General features: G+C 45.1%; 2 protein-coding genes across 4 annotated transcripts in view; one reads left to right on the top strand and one right to left on the bottom strand.

The window, feature by feature from the left end:
• Nucleotides 1–17,430, top strand: part of Hs3st-B (Heparan sulfate 3-O sulfotransferase-B) — a 292,186-nt gene that overhangs the window by 213,265 nt on the left and 61,491 nt on the right. The gene's annotated exons all lie outside the window — the stretch shown is intronic.
• LOC135707117 (uncharacterized) lies at nucleotides 10,023–14,783 on the bottom strand. The gene has a single exon (XM_065228847.1). The coding sequence runs from the start codon at nucleotides 14,781–14,783 to the stop codon at nucleotides 10,023–10,025; it is 4,761 nt and encodes a 1,586-aa protein (XP_065084919.1).

The following is a 17,430-nucleotide window of genomic DNA, read 5'->3' on the forward strand; positions in this document are numbered from 1 at the left end:
CTTCCAACAACAGGATCATACAACCGGTCAAAAAAACAGGCCATCCAACAGGAGGATGTCCCAATGAGTGGAGGAGAAGAGCCCACCTTCTTCTCACGACATGTAAACGACAGTGAGTTGGCATTTCGACTCTCCCCATCCATTTCACTTCAATCGGGTGCCCTGGTGGTCCGTCCTGTCCACAACATTTAATGTTTCATATAATAATGGAATGAAAGTTAAGAAAAAATAAAGGAATGATATCACCCGGTATGTTACCAAGAAATCCATGATATCACGTTAATCACGAAGATTTCTAAGAGCTCCACAGATATGCTGCCACTATATCTTCAACAGGGGTTAAAAACAGCACTCTCGCCTTTCGTTCCTCACAGCAGCGTAAACCCCCATCAACCACGAAACACACTCTAGCTGCTCCAACTAGAGGGATCTCAGCAGAGAAAACAGGGCCTGCGTCCACTTGTCATTTTCGTGACACAACGGCTTCAGTTCACCAGTACACAGTCTACCAACATTTTGTTATACGGCAAACATCCCACATTGCGCCCCAGAAGTCCCAAAATCCAATCGGGTCAGTTTTTCTCCGAGCAACTATGAGATTAATTGAAAAATCATCCATTTCGATTTTCGAACGAGAGATTCCTAAGCTCCCTACCAGCGCTCCCATTGATCTTCATGATGATGATAATGATGTCAGAGCAATAGTGCATTCACGGCTGAAAAGGAAAACCGGGTAAAATTCTTTTTTTTATGAGGAGAGAGGGACATGTGTGGCATATATTAGCGCTAGTGTACGCAGGTCTTAACTTGACGCTTAACTAGTCAGCAAGCCATGTGTGCAGCCCTCCGTTGTAAGCGCAGCAGTTCAATGCTGGTAAACAGAGGTATCTATGGCAACGCTTCATAAACACACACGGGCAACTCTCCACTCACTTTCGGACCAGCTCTTCACAAGGTAAGTTGCACATTGGCGATCCTGCCAGATTTAACTAAGCCATATGGAATCTTCCATAAGCTCATTTGGTTTTCTATCATAAAGAGGCCACGCTAATATCAATCGGTTTAGAATAACCGTAGCCTTCACGCACCGCAAAAAAAAAATAATGGAAACTGCTAGATCCGGTTGATTCGTTTATAAACGACGCCAAATCTGCCTTATTCGTCTCCAGACGACGCCATTGCGAGAAAACAAAAACTACCAAGCCTGCCTTAATCGTTTCAAAACGAAGCCATTACAGAAAACGCAAAATCTGCCTAAATCGTTTCAAAACGATGCAAATGCCTAAAAAAAAATGCTAAATATGCCTCAATCGTTTCAAAACGACGCCATTACAGAAAACACAAAATCTGCTCAGATCGTTTCAAAACGATGCCACCGCGAAAAAAAAAACTAAAATAAATAAACTGCTAAATCTGCCTCAATCGTTTCAAAACGACGCCATAAAATAAAAAAAGCCTTAATCGTTTCAAAGCGACGCTTTTGCAAAAAAAATCAATTGGCCTCAATTGCTTGAAAATGACGCCACGATCCCTATTACAAAACAAAAAATAACGCATACTTTACATTTTACCAGCATTATCTAAAGCATATCAGTACGGATGCACCAACAGGACCGTTTGACACAGGAAATCGACGTCATGGACAGTAGCACTACAAAAAAAAAAAAAGGAAGGCAATCTCCCCCATCAAGGGTACCCTGAAGGTCCGTTCGCTATCCAACGACAAAATGCTGGTGAACGACCATCTGGCCAACTTAGTGTTCTCCACACCGGTGTCCTCGCAGAAGATACGCCGTGAAGCTGGTCAGCTGACGAAGTTGAAAAGCAGCCGCGTTGCACTGCCTTCGTCCATCTAGCAGCTGAAGAATGCCGAAGCTTCTAATTGTATTCAATCTGCCATTGTATGAAGGGCCAAAAACGGTTTGGGTGAATCCGTGAGCAACATCGCCCACTTGCATCCACGAAATAAATGAGAATCTCCTTCCAACAACAGGATCATACAACCGGTCAAAAAAACAGGCCATCCAACAGGAGGATGTCCCAATGAGTGGAGGAGAAGAGCCCACCTTCTTCTCACGACATGTAAACGACAGTGAGTTGGCATTTCGACTCTCCCCATCCATTTCACTTCAATCGGGTGCCCTGGTGGTCCGTCCTGTCCACAACATTTAATGTTTCATATAATAATGGAATGAAAGTTAAGAAAAAATAAAGGAATGATATCACCCGGTATGTTACCAAGAAATCCATGATATCACGTTAATCACGAAGATTTCTAAGAGCTCCACAGATATGCTGCCACTATATCTTCAACAGGGGTTAAAAACAGCACTCTCGCCTTTCGTTCCTCACAGCAGCGTAAACCCCCATCAACCACGAAACACACTCTAGCTGCTCCAACTAGAGGGATCTCAGCAGAGAAAACAGGGCCTGCGTCCACTTGTCATTTTCGTGACACAACGGCTTCAGTTCACCAGTACACAGTCTACCAACATTTTGTTATACGGCAAACATCCCACATTGCGCCCCAGAAGTCCCAAAATCCAATCGGGTCAGTTTTTCTCCGAGCAACTATGAGATTAATTGAAAAATCATCCATTTCGATTTTCGAACGAGAGATTCCTAAGCTCCCTACCAGCGCTCCCATTGATCTTCATGATGATGATAATGATGTCAGAGCAATAGTGCATTCACGGCTGAAAAGGAAAACCGGGTAAAATTCTTTTTTTTTATGAGGAGAGAGGGACATGTGTGGCATATATTAGCGCTAGTGTACGCAGGTCTTAACTTGACGCTTAACTAGTCTGCAAGCCATGTGTGCAGCCCTCCGTTGTAAGCGCAGCAGTTCAATGCTGGTAAACAGAGGTATCTATGGCAACGCTTCATAAACACACACGGGCAACTCTCCACTCACTTTCGGACCAGCTCTTCACAAGGTAAGTTGCACACCGGCCATGCCCATCTTCTTCGTTACGGGGAAAGGAAGGATATTGTTGATGTAACATCTACTTAACGGGAGGCCAGAGACTCACTGACGCCCCCATAGATGCTACAGAGTTGGATAGTTGGGTAGGAGATAGGTCAGGATTCGTTTAAGCAGGCGATGCGACCATGGTAAATGTTTTATTTTGGAGAAGCCTGGGAGTAAACCCACGGTCTTCTACTCAGTAAGCAAAAGCGGCAGCCACCAAGCTAGCCTAGCTCCTCAATTTTAATATTGGGACCTAGGGGAAGTACAACTTGATCTGAAGTAATATTTGGTGTAAAAATTGCACAAAATGGTAGTTATTATAGATTTTAGTATAAATATTAATGATATTAACTGTCAAGCGGAAAGCTACAAAGCAAAAAAAAAATTAACAGTGTAACTTTAACGCATATATTCAATTACGTTTCACCGTTGTTGTTTATGTTTACTGCAGTTTTCTGTTTGTCGTCATTTTTGCCTAGATTTTCGTTTTCGATAGCTCTGATCGTTTTCGGCTTCGGCTTTTAATGATAAAAATGACACTGGACGTTCCCCCAGAAGCAAATCTCTCCAGGTTACAGGCTCATGGCTAATCGACAGTAATACGACCACGGAACCATCACTCTAGGACACCGTTTACAGGGACGGTGTAGTCAGTCGATTCCCGTTCCATCGGAGGACTACATTGATTCGCAGACGTGGAAATTAATGGCTATTTCCTGGGAACGGAAGTGCGGCCGAATTTATTAGAACAAGGAGCGGATTTCGGTGGCGGTGGCCAGCAAGATCATCAAGGAATGACTTGCCTCTCGTGTGAAATTCATTATTGATTAAACGAATGTCAAATGTACACTTAAAACCAAACATAGTCAAACACAAACAAACAACTGTCAGACTAAGTATAAGATTCGCAAATATCACACATATTAAAATATTTAATATTTCAAGAGCAAATTTTCATTATGTCGTAAGTAACATTCGCACCAATCCGAGAAAAATAAAGTTTTGTTTTGATGACCGAAAAGTTATTCCTATTTCCAAGTAAACACATATAATCTCATAGTGATAGCAATGTTTAACATATTTAGCAGGGTTTTAATCATACAAATGCAAATCGCTAGCTTTCATGCTAAAAAATACTGGTTTTTGAGTCAAAAGTTATTATACGTCGTTTGGTGGCCCCTATTGTTACTTATGTCAAAGTGTATTTATCAGGATATTCGCGAGAATTATCAATTACGTCTACCGAAATCATCTTAGCAACAAACAGTTCGATTTATTCACTTTAATAATGAGAAAGCGAAACGACGAACGTACACTTTTCACGGGTTTCTCAGCGCTGTTACTTAAGTCAAACGGCATCTCCATAGAAATTGGGTGACTTAAGTAACATCGAAAACTTTTTTGATCGGAAGGTGATTACTTCAAAAAGCAATTTGACTGGCAAATAAATTTAAAAATGGGATTTGATCCTATATTCGGACAGTATATAGTGTAATAGCAGGAGAATCGATTGACACTGATAGCTCGACTTTGTTTACCTTTGTTACATTCGACGTAATGAAAATTTGCTCTTGATTTCCACCATCGGTATTGATGCCGATACTTGGAGCTGTCCTTCCCCTAGATTGGGACCTTATTTTGTGAAGTTCTTATTTATTTATTTATTTCTTGTTTATCAGTCAACAAGTAAAATGTTTACCCCAATGACACTTACCCAATAACGAATAACATAAATTAACATAAAACTCGTTTAAAACTACGCTTATTTGTTTCTCGTGACCAGTGATGGAAATTTCGCAAAAAATCACTATGACTCGCGAACTTTTCCCTTGGTGAACTTCGTGAAATATCGTGAACTTTTCCAACACTGCTCGTGACACGTTGAAATGGTACACATAATAACACCGGTTGAATACACGGGACATGCTTCGCAAAGGTTCATGTAAGCCATAATTAGTTCTTGCCGAAGGGATGGTGATAAACGAGTGCGACCGAAGATTGCGACGACGTGTGTTGATGTCCAAGAGACTAAGAAGCGTAGGACTGTCAATGTTGCCTTGCAGAAGATCCCCAACAAAGCACGCTTTTGCCACGTTGCGTCTTGCTTCTAGTAATTCTAGATTTATAAGTAGACAACGGCTTTCATAACTGGGCAGGTTGAATGGATCTCTCCACCTAAGATGACGTAGAGCGAACCGAACGAATTTACGCTGAACAGCTTCGATGCGTTGAATTTCATTCTGGTTATAAGGAGACCAGACGATAGACGAATACTCCAATTGAGCAGTATAAAGCTTTTAGGCAGTAAACGTCCTTGAACTTTTTTGCAAAGCGAAATAAAAATCCTAGTTGCGATGAGGCTTTAGATGCAACGTACGCGACGTGATCCTTGAAGGTTAATTTAGTATCAACCAGAATCCCCAGGTCCTTGACTGTCGAATCACGTTGTAGATTCACGCCTCCCAAAGCATAGCTAAAATGGAAGAGTGATAGCTTGCGGCCAAATGAAATAACCGAACATTGTTGCCGAAAAACGCGTCTCGTGGTTGCTTAATCATGTAGTAAAGCTTCAGGTCATCGGCATACGAGAGTTTTAGGCATTTCAAGATGAAATTGACATCGTTCATATACAGCAAGAATAGAAACGGCCCCAAGTGACTTCCTTGGGGAACACCGGACCAAACCGGAAAGGAGGGCGAAACGTGGTCTCCAATTTTGACGGACTTACTTCGACCGGTTAGGTAGGATCAAAGCCAGGAAAGCAAGTTACTGTTCATTCCCAGTTTGTCGAATTTAGCAACTGCGATTTGATGATTCATTTTATCAAACGCCGCGGATAAGTCTGTGTAAATAGCGTCTACTTGTTGACCATTTTCTATTCGTCAAATTAGTTGTCGTCGAACGGTTAGGCATAAATCCGTGCTGATCAACCGAAATGTAGTGTGCGTAGTTCTGCACGCTAACTTAAAAGTACCCATTAAAGAGTAAAAAAAGACCCATTTTGAAGAAAAGTGGCTTAACTCATGAAATGAGTAAAACAGACTTTACTCATTAATGAGTATTCGATGAAAACGTCAAAAAAAATACCCTTCTTGATGGTTCTGTAGATGAGTAAAAAGTACACATTTTATTGATTTGTTTTGCTTTATTGGGCTATCTGGAAGTAACAAATTAAATTATATAAAAAGCGGATATAATTAAAACACTTCATACTCTTTATTGAATATAATCACAATCATTATAATTTATTTGAGTTTATAAATCGCGTTAAAAATCTTTGACCACAGGTGCAGTTCACTGCTGGTCAGAGCGAGAGAGAGAGGCTGCTTATCGCACAGGCCCAGATCCTACCACTTTTCCCTTTTTGGAGTTCTTCGCTAGCCTGAAACGGAGCACATTTTCAAAATACCGTGTCTTAATGTTCATCATGATTCTAATTCTTACCTCGTATCAACCGGTTCCAAACTCCTATGGCAACGATTTTTGCAATGGTTTCGAAGCGTTTTGTTTTCAATGAAACAAACAATACTCGTTTCGGGAATGATCACAACACTCACTTGTTAAAAAAAAAAAGTTAAACACTCTGGGTCTTTACTTCGTCAGAGATGTGTTTACATTGATTGAAGGCATATTTTTATCCATTTTTGATTGCAGAAGATATTTCTCAAATGGGGAAAAAGTACTCGCTTTTCGTTTTTTGAAAATACCCATTTTTTGACAGGTTTGAATAACTTCAAAAAAAGAGTACAAGATACTCATTTAATGGGTACCTTCGAGTTAGCGTGTGTGAACCAGCTTATGCAGAACGATCACCTCAAACAGCTTAGAAGTGGCGCTCAACGCAGCTATGCCCCGATAATTCGAAACAATCCGCTTACAGCCTTTCATGAAAACTGGGAAAACATACGACTGCTTCCAGCAGTTTGGGAATACACCAGTAGCCAAAGATAGGTTGAATACTCTTGCTAATGGTGTTGCAAGTGTATCCGCGCAGTATTTGAGGACAAGCGATGGAATCCCATCCGGACCACATCCCGTGGAGGATTTTATATCCTTTCCGGCTGATATAACCATATCGTTCGTGATCACGAACTGTAGCCCAGAGGCCGAAAGTCGAGGAACATTTCTGGTGGTAACGGCTACATCCTGCCGGTCGATGTGTTCATTAGTGAAAACATTGCTGAATTGAGAACGGAACAGGTCGGCGATGTCAGTGGTGGAATCAGCTTCGAACAATCCGTTGGTCATCGTAGAGGGCAGTCCGGATTCCATCCGTTGGTCATTGACGTAACGCCAAAAACTTCTGGGATTTGTCTTGAAGCGCCTTTGCAGATGGTCCTGATATGCGTTGTACAAACGATTATTAAGTTGGTTGTATTCAGTGCTCGCCGCCATATATCTCGTTCTCGTGGAGTCCGTGCGATACTTGCTATGTCGTCTGAGAGCTGCCCGCTGCACAGTCTTAAGATGCTTGAGGTCAGCATTTGACCAGGCTGGCTTAGCCTGGCTCGTGTCTAGACTTCACGGGAACGAACTGATCGATGGCATACCACAGGATACCAGATATGGTCGACGCAGCGAGGTTAGCATCACAATTTTGAAGCACCTCGTCCCAATCGACATGTGCGCGGAACTCGTTCATGCTGTTGAAGTCAGCCTTTCTGAAATCATAGGCGATGCTTTCAGAGGTATCTTGGAAGCGTTGCTGTGGACTTATCTTGAATTCCATCAGTACAGGAGGATGATGCCTGCAGATTTTAACGAGCGGTGATGGAGCTTGCATAACTGTGCTGTACTCGCAAAGTTCCTCACTGACGAAGCATAGATCAAGCGTACGATTGTTTTCAGTTGCATACTAATTGAAATATAATGTAAACAAATAAAATTTAAAAGTATCATCCGAATCAAATGATTCCAATTGCTGCAGAATGATAGAAATTAAGTTTAAATAGATAAAAGTAGAAAAAAAGGAATAATCTCACCAAATCAGTCCAAGTAAATCCTTTGCAAGCAGCTCTGTCACGTTTGGTGTAGCAGTTCCGGTCACAGACCCGCCTTACGGGGATCACTCTTCTGGTCGAATGTAGTCGATTGCTTCAAGTGTAAGTGGCAACGCGATGCCACAAATTTCTGGACCGGGAGCACAAGCGAAGAAAAACAAAAACAAACAACGCAGATAGCGAAATCTCTTCTGATGCTTGCAAACATGATGAATCACGTTTTCTTTCTCGATTCTAAAACTTCCCAGAAAGCGAGAAAACTACCAATCACACACTTATAACCGTCCGGAAGGCAGAGTGCCAGCGCTAATCTGGCAAAATCAGCCAAAAACTATGAAGCGAACGCACGCACAAAACAGAAAGCAAACTTAACACACAACCGTATCCGAAGGGGTTCGAAACTGCCCAAAACGGATTGGGTGTTTTGATAGGCAAAGTCGCCAATACGCATCTACTGGACAGTAAGGGGCTGTCCATTAACTACGTAGACAGTTTTTTTTTATTATTCTTGACTCTCCCCTGCGTAGACAATTGTCCATAAAAAAAATGTATGGGTCGTGGATAATTGCCAAACTGACACACTCAATTTCAGTGCCTAACATAACATACTTGAGCATAATAGTATCAATATTGCGCGAAAAAGAGAAAAACCGAGCATTTGGACGGGTTAACCTCCATACGATTCAGAATACATCAATCAGCAAAAGCATTAAGCTGACGTTGAAGAAAGCAACAGTCTTCATACCTTTTGTTACCTTTTGCCCCGTCCAGCAAAGTTCCTGCAGTGCTACGACTCGAAGTTGCGTGGTTGAAGTTCGTCATAGATTAACCTATCGCAGCCTGGGAAGCCGAGCGATTTGCAGGTCCGTGTTGCGAATATCCAACATATTTCGTCGCGTAGGTCCGTGCCGATTGTTCCGATCCATTTATCTTTCTTCGGTATTCGCAACTTTATATTTTTTCCAGGGTGGCTTGTTGGGCCTGCCCCAACCTCCTGTCTCGCCGGGGACCATCATGCACAGCTCTGTTTTGAGTCCCACGCTGGCACTAGGAAGGTCATCAGCTGCTCCCAACATGGAGAATAGACGCCGTTTTGAGCCGCACCCCCATGGTGAATAGACGCTCGGGTTTGGTGAAGTATTTCCTCTATCACCGTACTATCAACAATCAATACGAAACTAACGATTTAAAATTGGCTCACCACTTTAGTAGCCTATTGGTCCTAAGCAAACGGTTAACGTACCCTGTTGGAAATTGCCAACAGATTACCGGACGGGATGATTTCCGAAATAATAATAAAGCAGAGAGACGACCGATAGTTAGGATTTATGTTTGAGTTGCGCAGTATTATTATTTTCCTGCAAGGGGATACATGTAGGTTTTAGATTATATCCTTGTACATAATGTTATCATCATACTCAAAGTTAGCATGCTATCACCTAATTTATTAACTTACGTTTAGTCCGTTCTATTGTGTGCGATCTGTGATCAGAAATCGTATCCGGTGTTCAAAGGTGTTCTATCGGTACGAGTAGGTCGTACTATTATCTGATTTGACCTTGTACTAGCTGCCCGTACTATAAATTATTTAGGTGTAAGTAGGTTTTAAAACAAATTATCATTAAATTCAAATTTTACCTTTTAGCATCCGATATAGACTACACAATTTCAGGTTATAATTATGTAGAAAAACATCTTTTGAGATTCACTATCAAAATGATTCAATTATAGTTCAATGTACTAATTTTAAATACTACCTTATACCTACATAAGACTGCCACAAATAGGAATTCACTTGGCGTTGAATATAATAAGTTTAAGTATAAAATTAATCAGCAAATTTTACTGCATGGAACTTTCACTTTCTATGGGTATCTTTCCTTTATGTGGTTATTCTCACTCACTACTACTATGATACGACGAACTGTCAAGGCCGGTGCGTATTGGGCGGTTGCGATGATGTACGCGATGGTCAAACCCACGCTACAGTAGAGGCGCGCTGGCGTGAACGCGCCAACACTCCCCACAGGTACGTTGACCACCTAGTCTACTTACTCCGTTCCGCGCCGCACGTCTAGCACGGCTATCTTGGCTACCAGACGCTCGTAGATCCCGGTCAATGTCCTAACTGTTGCTGATCTGGGTTGGCCGTCTCGTCCAGGTTGGGTACATATGATCCTGCCCTTCGGCCAGCAGTTCCGTGGCATCTTCGGGTCAGCTATGACCACTATATCGTCGACCTCGATCGGCTTCGTATGGACGAACCACTTGGTACGGCGAGTTATCTCGGGCAAGTAGTCGCTTACCCAGCGCTTCCAAAACAGGTTGGTTTGGACTTGAGATAGTCGCCAATTTTGGCGCAGCACGGCACCGCTGTCATCGAGGGTGCAGAGAGGCTTAATTCCATTGGATGCCCCGAGTAGGAAGTGGTTGGGTGTCAAGGCTGGAGCTGAATCGTCGTCAACTGGAACGTGTGTTAGCGGTCGGGAATTGACCGTGCCTTCTATTTCGGTGAGCAGGTTCCGCAGGACCTCGTCCGAAAGCTTCCGTGCTGGTAGGATCGCCATCAGGTTCTTTTTGACGGAACCGATCAAGCGTTCCCAGCTACCACCCATGTGCGGGGAAGAGGGAGGCAAGAATTCCCAGCTCGTGTTGACATCGATGAACTCCTTCATTAGCTCCTCTTGGCTCACTAGCTTTTCCGCTTCCGTCATCTCCCGGTTCGCTCCGATGAAATTGGTGCCCCGGTCGCTATAGATCACTCGTGGTTTTCCTCGTCGGGCCACGAAGTTCCGAATCGCCATGACGCACGAGTCAGCGTTGAGGGAATGAACGACTTCGATGTGAATCGCACGTATCGTGAGACAGGTAGCGAGCATCCCCCAGCGTTTCTCAACTCGGCGGCCAATGATGACCTCGTACGGCCCGAAGAAGTCAACGCCAGTATGGGTGAAAGGGCGTTCGAAAGCGGCAAGTCGTGCCGCCGGCAAGTCAGCCATGATCGGCGGGCGTGGAATTACTCGGTCGTTTTTACAGCGTTGGCAGTCTCTTCGCACTTTCGTGTAGGTCATGCGAAGTTTAGGTATGCTGTACTTTTGGCGAATCTCATTGATCACGGTCTCGTGATTCTGATGGTGGTATTTTTGGTGGTATTGTGCAACGATTAACTTGGTGGTGGGGTGGTCACGGGGAAGTATTACAGGATGCTTAGAATCTTCGGTCGCGTAATGACAAGCGGCGATACGTCCTCGCATCCTCAGGATCCCATTCTGATCCATCCAGGGTGTTTTCTGGTGCAGCACACTTGACTTGGGAATCGAAGTCGAAGGTTGGTCCGAGCACTGCTGCTGCTGCTGCTTCCGAAGAACTGCTATCTCGTCCGGGTAGGCTTCTTGTTGGGCTTGACGAATTAGGTACGACTCGGCGGAGGATATGTCGCGGTCGGAGAATGGTCCGCTCACGATTGGCTTCTGCAGTTTCTTCAGCCTACAGTTGACGGGAAACCGTTGAACAAGAGCGACCACTTTAACCAATCGCTTCCAGCTGGAGAATTTGCTCGTGCTAACTATCGGCTCTGGGGCAATGAAGTGCGTCAATACACTAGGGCGAAGTTCTAAATTGACGGAATTCGTTCTAGTTGGTGAACGCGGCCAATCTGTTTCCAGGTACTGTAGGAACTCGGGGCCGTTGAACCATCTCGCCTTCGGGGCCAAATCAGGAAGTCCTTTCCATTTTGTTCCATCATCAGCTACGTTCAGATCTGTTGGAACGTATCTCCACTCTCTCATTTCCGTGGTGTCCACGATCTCGCTAACCCGGAATGCGACGAATTGCGAATAACGTCGATGGTCGGAATTAATCCAGCACAGTACATCTTGCGAGTCCGACCAGTAGTAGCAACAGGAGATTCGGACTGAGAGGGCATTCGATACGGATCGAGCTAGCCTGGCGCCGACCAATGCTGCTTGAAGTTCTAATCTAGGAGTGGATAGAAATTTCAACGGAGCGACTCTGGTTTTAGCAGCCACCAATCGGCATTCCACTACGTCGTCTTGAGCGAAGCGTAGATAACAGACCGCAGCCATCCCGTTGTCACCAGCGTCTACAAACGTGTGGAGCTGGATATCTTCACAATCTGGAGTGGTTCGTGTGCGGTAGCATCGAGGAATGCTGATTTGTTCAACTTGTGGCAGTACTTGCAGCCATGTTTGCCACTTGTCGAAGAGAGCATCATCGATTTCGTCGTCCCAGTCGATTCCGGAACGCCATACGTCCTGAAGCAGAACCTTCAAGTACATGAGGAAGTGCGCGATCAGTCCGAGTGGATCGAACATGGACATGAGAACGCGTAACATATCTCTCTTCGTTGGATGTCGTTTACCTTCCAAAAGCGCTTGTCCGTAGCGAGTCCATCCTACTTTGTACGTAAAAGTATCCGAGTCAGTGCACCACCACATTCCAAGCACTTTCTCAGTTGCTAGTTCTGGCGACAGGTCGAGGTTCTTCTCTTCTGTGTGTTCCTCTTGTAGAGCCTCCACGGCACGCTTAGAGTTGCTAATCCAGTTACGGATCTCGAATCCGCCTTTCGAATGCACCTTCTTCACTTGTTGAGCAAGTTGGATAGCTTCATCTTCGGTTTCAACACTAACCAGCATATCGTCAACGTAGTGGCGTTTCTGAATCACTTCAACTGCCGCTGGATTTTCTGCCTTGAAGCGCTCGGCGTTCAGGTTTTTGACATACTGGGCACTGCTAGGAGAACAACAGGCTCCAAACGTCATCACCTGTAAGACGTAGACAACAATGTTACCGTCGTCATCGAACCAGAAGAATCGTTGGCAATGCTGATCTTCCAAACGCATGAGGACTTGCAGGAACATCTCGCGCACATCTCCAGTAAGTGCGATTCGGCCTTCTCGAAACTGAATCAGGATAGTGTACAGTTCGCAGAGTTGATCCGGACCTTTCAGTAGAGCTGAATTCAACGACACTCCATACGCGGAAGCAGCAGCGTCCCAAACTATTCGGATCTTTCCCGGCTTGTTGATGTTGGTCACCGGAAATGTAGGTAGATACCATACCCGTTGAAATGGTTGTTTCAGTTCCTCGTCGGTGAGTCTTCTGGCATATCCTTTCGTGACGAAATCGGCGATTTTTTGGCGCAGCGTTTCAGCGAGCTTAGGGTCCTTGTCCATTCGCTTCTTGAGGCACTGGAGCCGGCGTAGAGCCATCGGGCGACTATCTGGCAGACGAATATTGTCGTAGCGCCATAACAGGCCGGTTTCGTAGTGGTCTCCTTTGAATACGGTGCTAGATTCCAACAGGGACTGAGCCCGTTCATCTTCTGCAGACAAAAGCGCTCTTCTCGGCTGGGTAACTCCCAAGCTATCGATTGCAAAATATTCTTTCATCGTCTTATGTAGATCCTCGTCCATTTGCGGGTCACATGGGCACACATGAAAGACGGAGTGCACCAGATTAGCAGCATCGTCTTGATTTCCTCCCCCACAGACTGTCCAGCCTAGTCGGGTCTTAACGGCGATCGGCTGGTTTCGTGTACCTTCTCGGCTTTTCAGGACTAGACTGAGGTGTTGATCTTTCATACCGATTAGGATTCTCGGCCGAACATCTTGATACGACGCGATCGGCAAACCCTTCAAATGGGGAAACATTTTGCAAAGCTCCTCTACGTTGATCGTTTGCGATGGAAGCAAAAGTTCGTCTACTGTTCGCACGCCGTTCAGGGTATACTTCCTGGAAGGATGATGTGCTGCCGTAACGTCTAGACTGACAGCTCTTGAACTGTTTTCTCGTCGTTGCGCTCCACCCGTCCAGTGCAAACACAGAGGCTTTTTCTCCCCTTCAAGCTGTAGCTCATTGGCTAGATCTTTGTCGAGAAGTGTAAGCGCCGATCCATCATCCAGGAAGGCGAATGTCTGGATCGAACCGTGCTTCCCTTGAAGTACTACCGGTAAGTAGCGGAAAAGAACCCGACTGGATGTAACCTGATGAGTATGGCACCCGTGTCCGGACGTACTCGTTCCTGGTTGAGCAGGGTCATTGCGCTGGGTTAACGAGGATTTGTTCGTGTTACTTGATGAGGTATTCGTGGACGACGACGTATTCTTCTGTTCGTTGTGGAGCAGTTCGTGGTGCTTTAACTCACACCCGTTCTTCCCGCATAGTTTGGCTTGACATCCTCCATTGTGCTTGCGCAGGCATCTCCGACAGAGGCCAAGGTCTCGTACTGTGGCCCAGCGTGAATCACGAGTGAACTCTATGAAGCTCTTGCATTTGGCGATCCACTTACAGGTCCCCTTGCATACGGGGCAGCTATCGTGAGCTGCTTTCACGTTGGATGTTGCTGCAGTGCGATGGTCCGAGGTAGGTTCCTCAGAGTGTGCATTGACAAAGGAATTTGATTTCTTGTTTCCACGAACTTCACTTCGTACAGGTTTGTAATCGGAAGCGATATTGGGAATGATCACTGCACTGGCAGCTTCCGCTAGAGAATACAGCCAGTTGCTAAACGACGGAAGGTTGACCGTCGGAAGCGATCGTCTATATTGTGCCCAATTCAGCTTGATAGATGGCGGCAGTTTGTTGACGAGTTGATGGAGAAAGGTCACATTGTAGAGGTACTCCTCCAGCCCACACGCGTCCACTGTTGCACAGAAGTTTTCTACGTTGACGGCAAAGTCAACGAGTGTTTCCAGTTTATCCTCTCTCAGCGCTGGTAGGGAGTTGATCTTTGTAATCATCGAGTTGATAATCACCTCAGGTTGCCCGAACAGCATCTTCAGCGTCGACATAACTCCATGGACATTAGAAGGATGCATTAGCCGACATTTTACCGCTTCATATGCTCGTCCCTTCAAACTTCGCTGCAAACGAACTATATTTTCCTCGTCGGTGAACCCACACATTGCTGTAGTGCTGTCGAAGGTAGAGAGGAAGAGAGGCCATTCCTCAGGATTCCCAGAAAACATGGGTAGATCCTTCGAGATAGCTTGTCTTGCAGCTAGTTGCTTTCGGGTAAGCGGACACGGATCGAAATCTTCCTCGTCGCGATCGTGAGGACGACTAAATCTTCTAGGCGAAAAATCTGGATAATTCTACGGAGGATCATGCATTGGAGTTGAAGCTGGCGTCGGAGGATCCGGATTGGGATCGAAGCTTGGATGCAAACGAACCGGTTCTGGTTGCGGGTGTCTTTGAACTGATCGTGGATTCCTCGAAGTTGGAACTGGAACTGGTCGTGGTGATTCCCGACGTCGAGGATCAGGATTTGGATCAGGGTTCGGATCTGGATTTAATTGTTGTGGAATCGGAAGAATCCGTGGAAGTCTACGATTCGGATAAGAAATCGGTAACGGTTGCGGATAATTCGAAATCGGAACAGGCCTCGACGATACAGGCAATGGAACCGGACGTAGAGGAATGAGATTCGGAACTGGCATTGGATGTTCTGTACTCGGTAGCTGTTGTCGATATTTCAGAACCGACACAGGCCTCTGCGATTTTGGAATCGGGCCCGGATGCTTTACCGAAAGTGATTTCATTGACGCTGGTACTGGGAATGGTTCTGGAGGGCCTGGCTCCAAATCTCCAGAAAACGTAGAATTATTACTGCTTCGGTTGCTGCCGCCTTGCGATGCTGTTGGATGTCCATGTTTGGTTTTGCTTGAATGGCCATTAGGATCGAATTGATTCTCCTCTTCCGGATCCTGCACTGGATCTGAAGGCTCATCCTGTTGTTGCTCTTCCACCCAGTCCTTCATGCGACTTGAAGACACGCTGCAACTCGAGCTATTTTCACTCAATGCTTCTTCCAGCAGCAGATATTTTTGGTCCAGATACTCCTTTTCCTTCCTTGCCGCTTCCGCTACTAATGCTCGTTGCAGTTCCACTTCACGCAGCTCAATAGCCCTCAAGTTTTCCAGCTTCTGAAGTTTCAGCTTCGCAATGGCTTGTGAGGAGCGGCTTGATGCGATTGATGTTGTTTTCGATTCATTCCTCGACGAATTCTTCTTCTTGCCAACTTCCCACTGCACTGTTGTGACGAATGGAGTTAAATCGGTAACAACTTGCACGTTACTCCTATCAGCTACTGCGGTAGAGGAAGCTGGTACTGCTACATTCGCTGATTGGCTCTTCCCGGATCGGTGATGTTCTTGCTGTTGCTTTGGTAGTGTTGGTGGTAGATCCCTGCTGACACCTGGCTTCAACGATCGCTGCATATTACCACCACTTTCTTGAGGACAGACTGCACCAGAAGTTGAACTTGTTGCCTGGACACCTTTTGCGGTTTCGCATTTGGTTCAGCTCCAGGGATAATTCTCAACTTGGTGCGTGACTCCGACACACTGGAAGTGATGCCATTTTAGGCAATCGTCGCATCTCACCATCTCATCCGTATCTTCTCTTCGGCACACCTGACATGTATGACCGGGATGGGACTCCTCCGGATCTTCCGTGACCACCGTTTGCACACCACTATTTGCACTTTTCACCACTTCACCAGACTTGCCCGACTGTTTCGACCGTAAACTTCGACTTGACATTACCGGATGCAATCGCGCTTATTCGTATATAAACGAAAATAATAATATGTTGGAAATTGCCAACAGATTACCGGACGGGATGATTTCCGAAATAATAATAAAGCAGAGAGACGACCGATAGTTAGGATTTATGTTTGAGTTGCGCAGTATTATCATAGAGGTAACTCTAAGATCAGCAACTCAGCTCTAGTACTATCTTCGGTCCCAAGCTAATCGCTGCACCCCTCGAAACATAGGAAAATCCACAAACCCCTCATTCTATCTGTCAAACTTTCATAGTGGATCAAAACAAACATTGTGGAGTACTAGAATTTCGACTAGAATGGGGTTGGTTAATCGATTTGCTTGGGACCAATAGGCTAGTCAAGTAGTGAGCCAATTTAAAATCAATAGTTTCGTATTGATTGTTGGTACTATGGTTACCACGCCAGTGTTCGCGTTGCACCTCTACACTTTCCTATTGCCGGACTGGCAACATTGCCAAGGCTACGTCACCCAGCTGTGTCCATGTTTCAGCTGGTAGTCTTTTGTTGTCATATGACTCGGGGAGGCGTGTGGTAGGTAGGATCAGAGCCAGGTAGCCCACTCCTTCCATGTTGTCAACTCACCATTTTGTAGTCTTGGCAACCTATGGCTAGGTGATTCCTAGCAACACCTGCCAATGCAATCAAACTGCTCGATTGGGGCTCTGGCTTTGACCTAAGATTAAGATCAGGTAACTGGGTATAGATTTTGATCCAGTTTGTGATCCAGTCGCTGATTGGTTGATTTTGAAGACTCTGAGTGTGTGTAAAACTACCATCGGGTTGTTTGTTTTGATGTTAGCCGTGTTGCTGGGTTGCGTTGTATCATTGTTATTTTTGCACGTGGTAAAGTTTTTACTTTAGGGCAAGGT

The sequence above is a fragment of the Ochlerotatus camptorhynchus genome, unplaced genomic scaffold (genome assembly GCF_037179485.1).
Source record: "Ochlerotatus camptorhynchus isolate MF236.1 unplaced genomic scaffold, CSIRO-AGI_Acam_v1.1 ptg000304l, whole genome shotgun sequence".
In the NCBI taxonomy this organism is placed as follows: Eukaryota; Metazoa; Arthropoda; class Insecta; order Diptera; family Culicidae; genus Ochlerotatus; species Ochlerotatus camptorhynchus.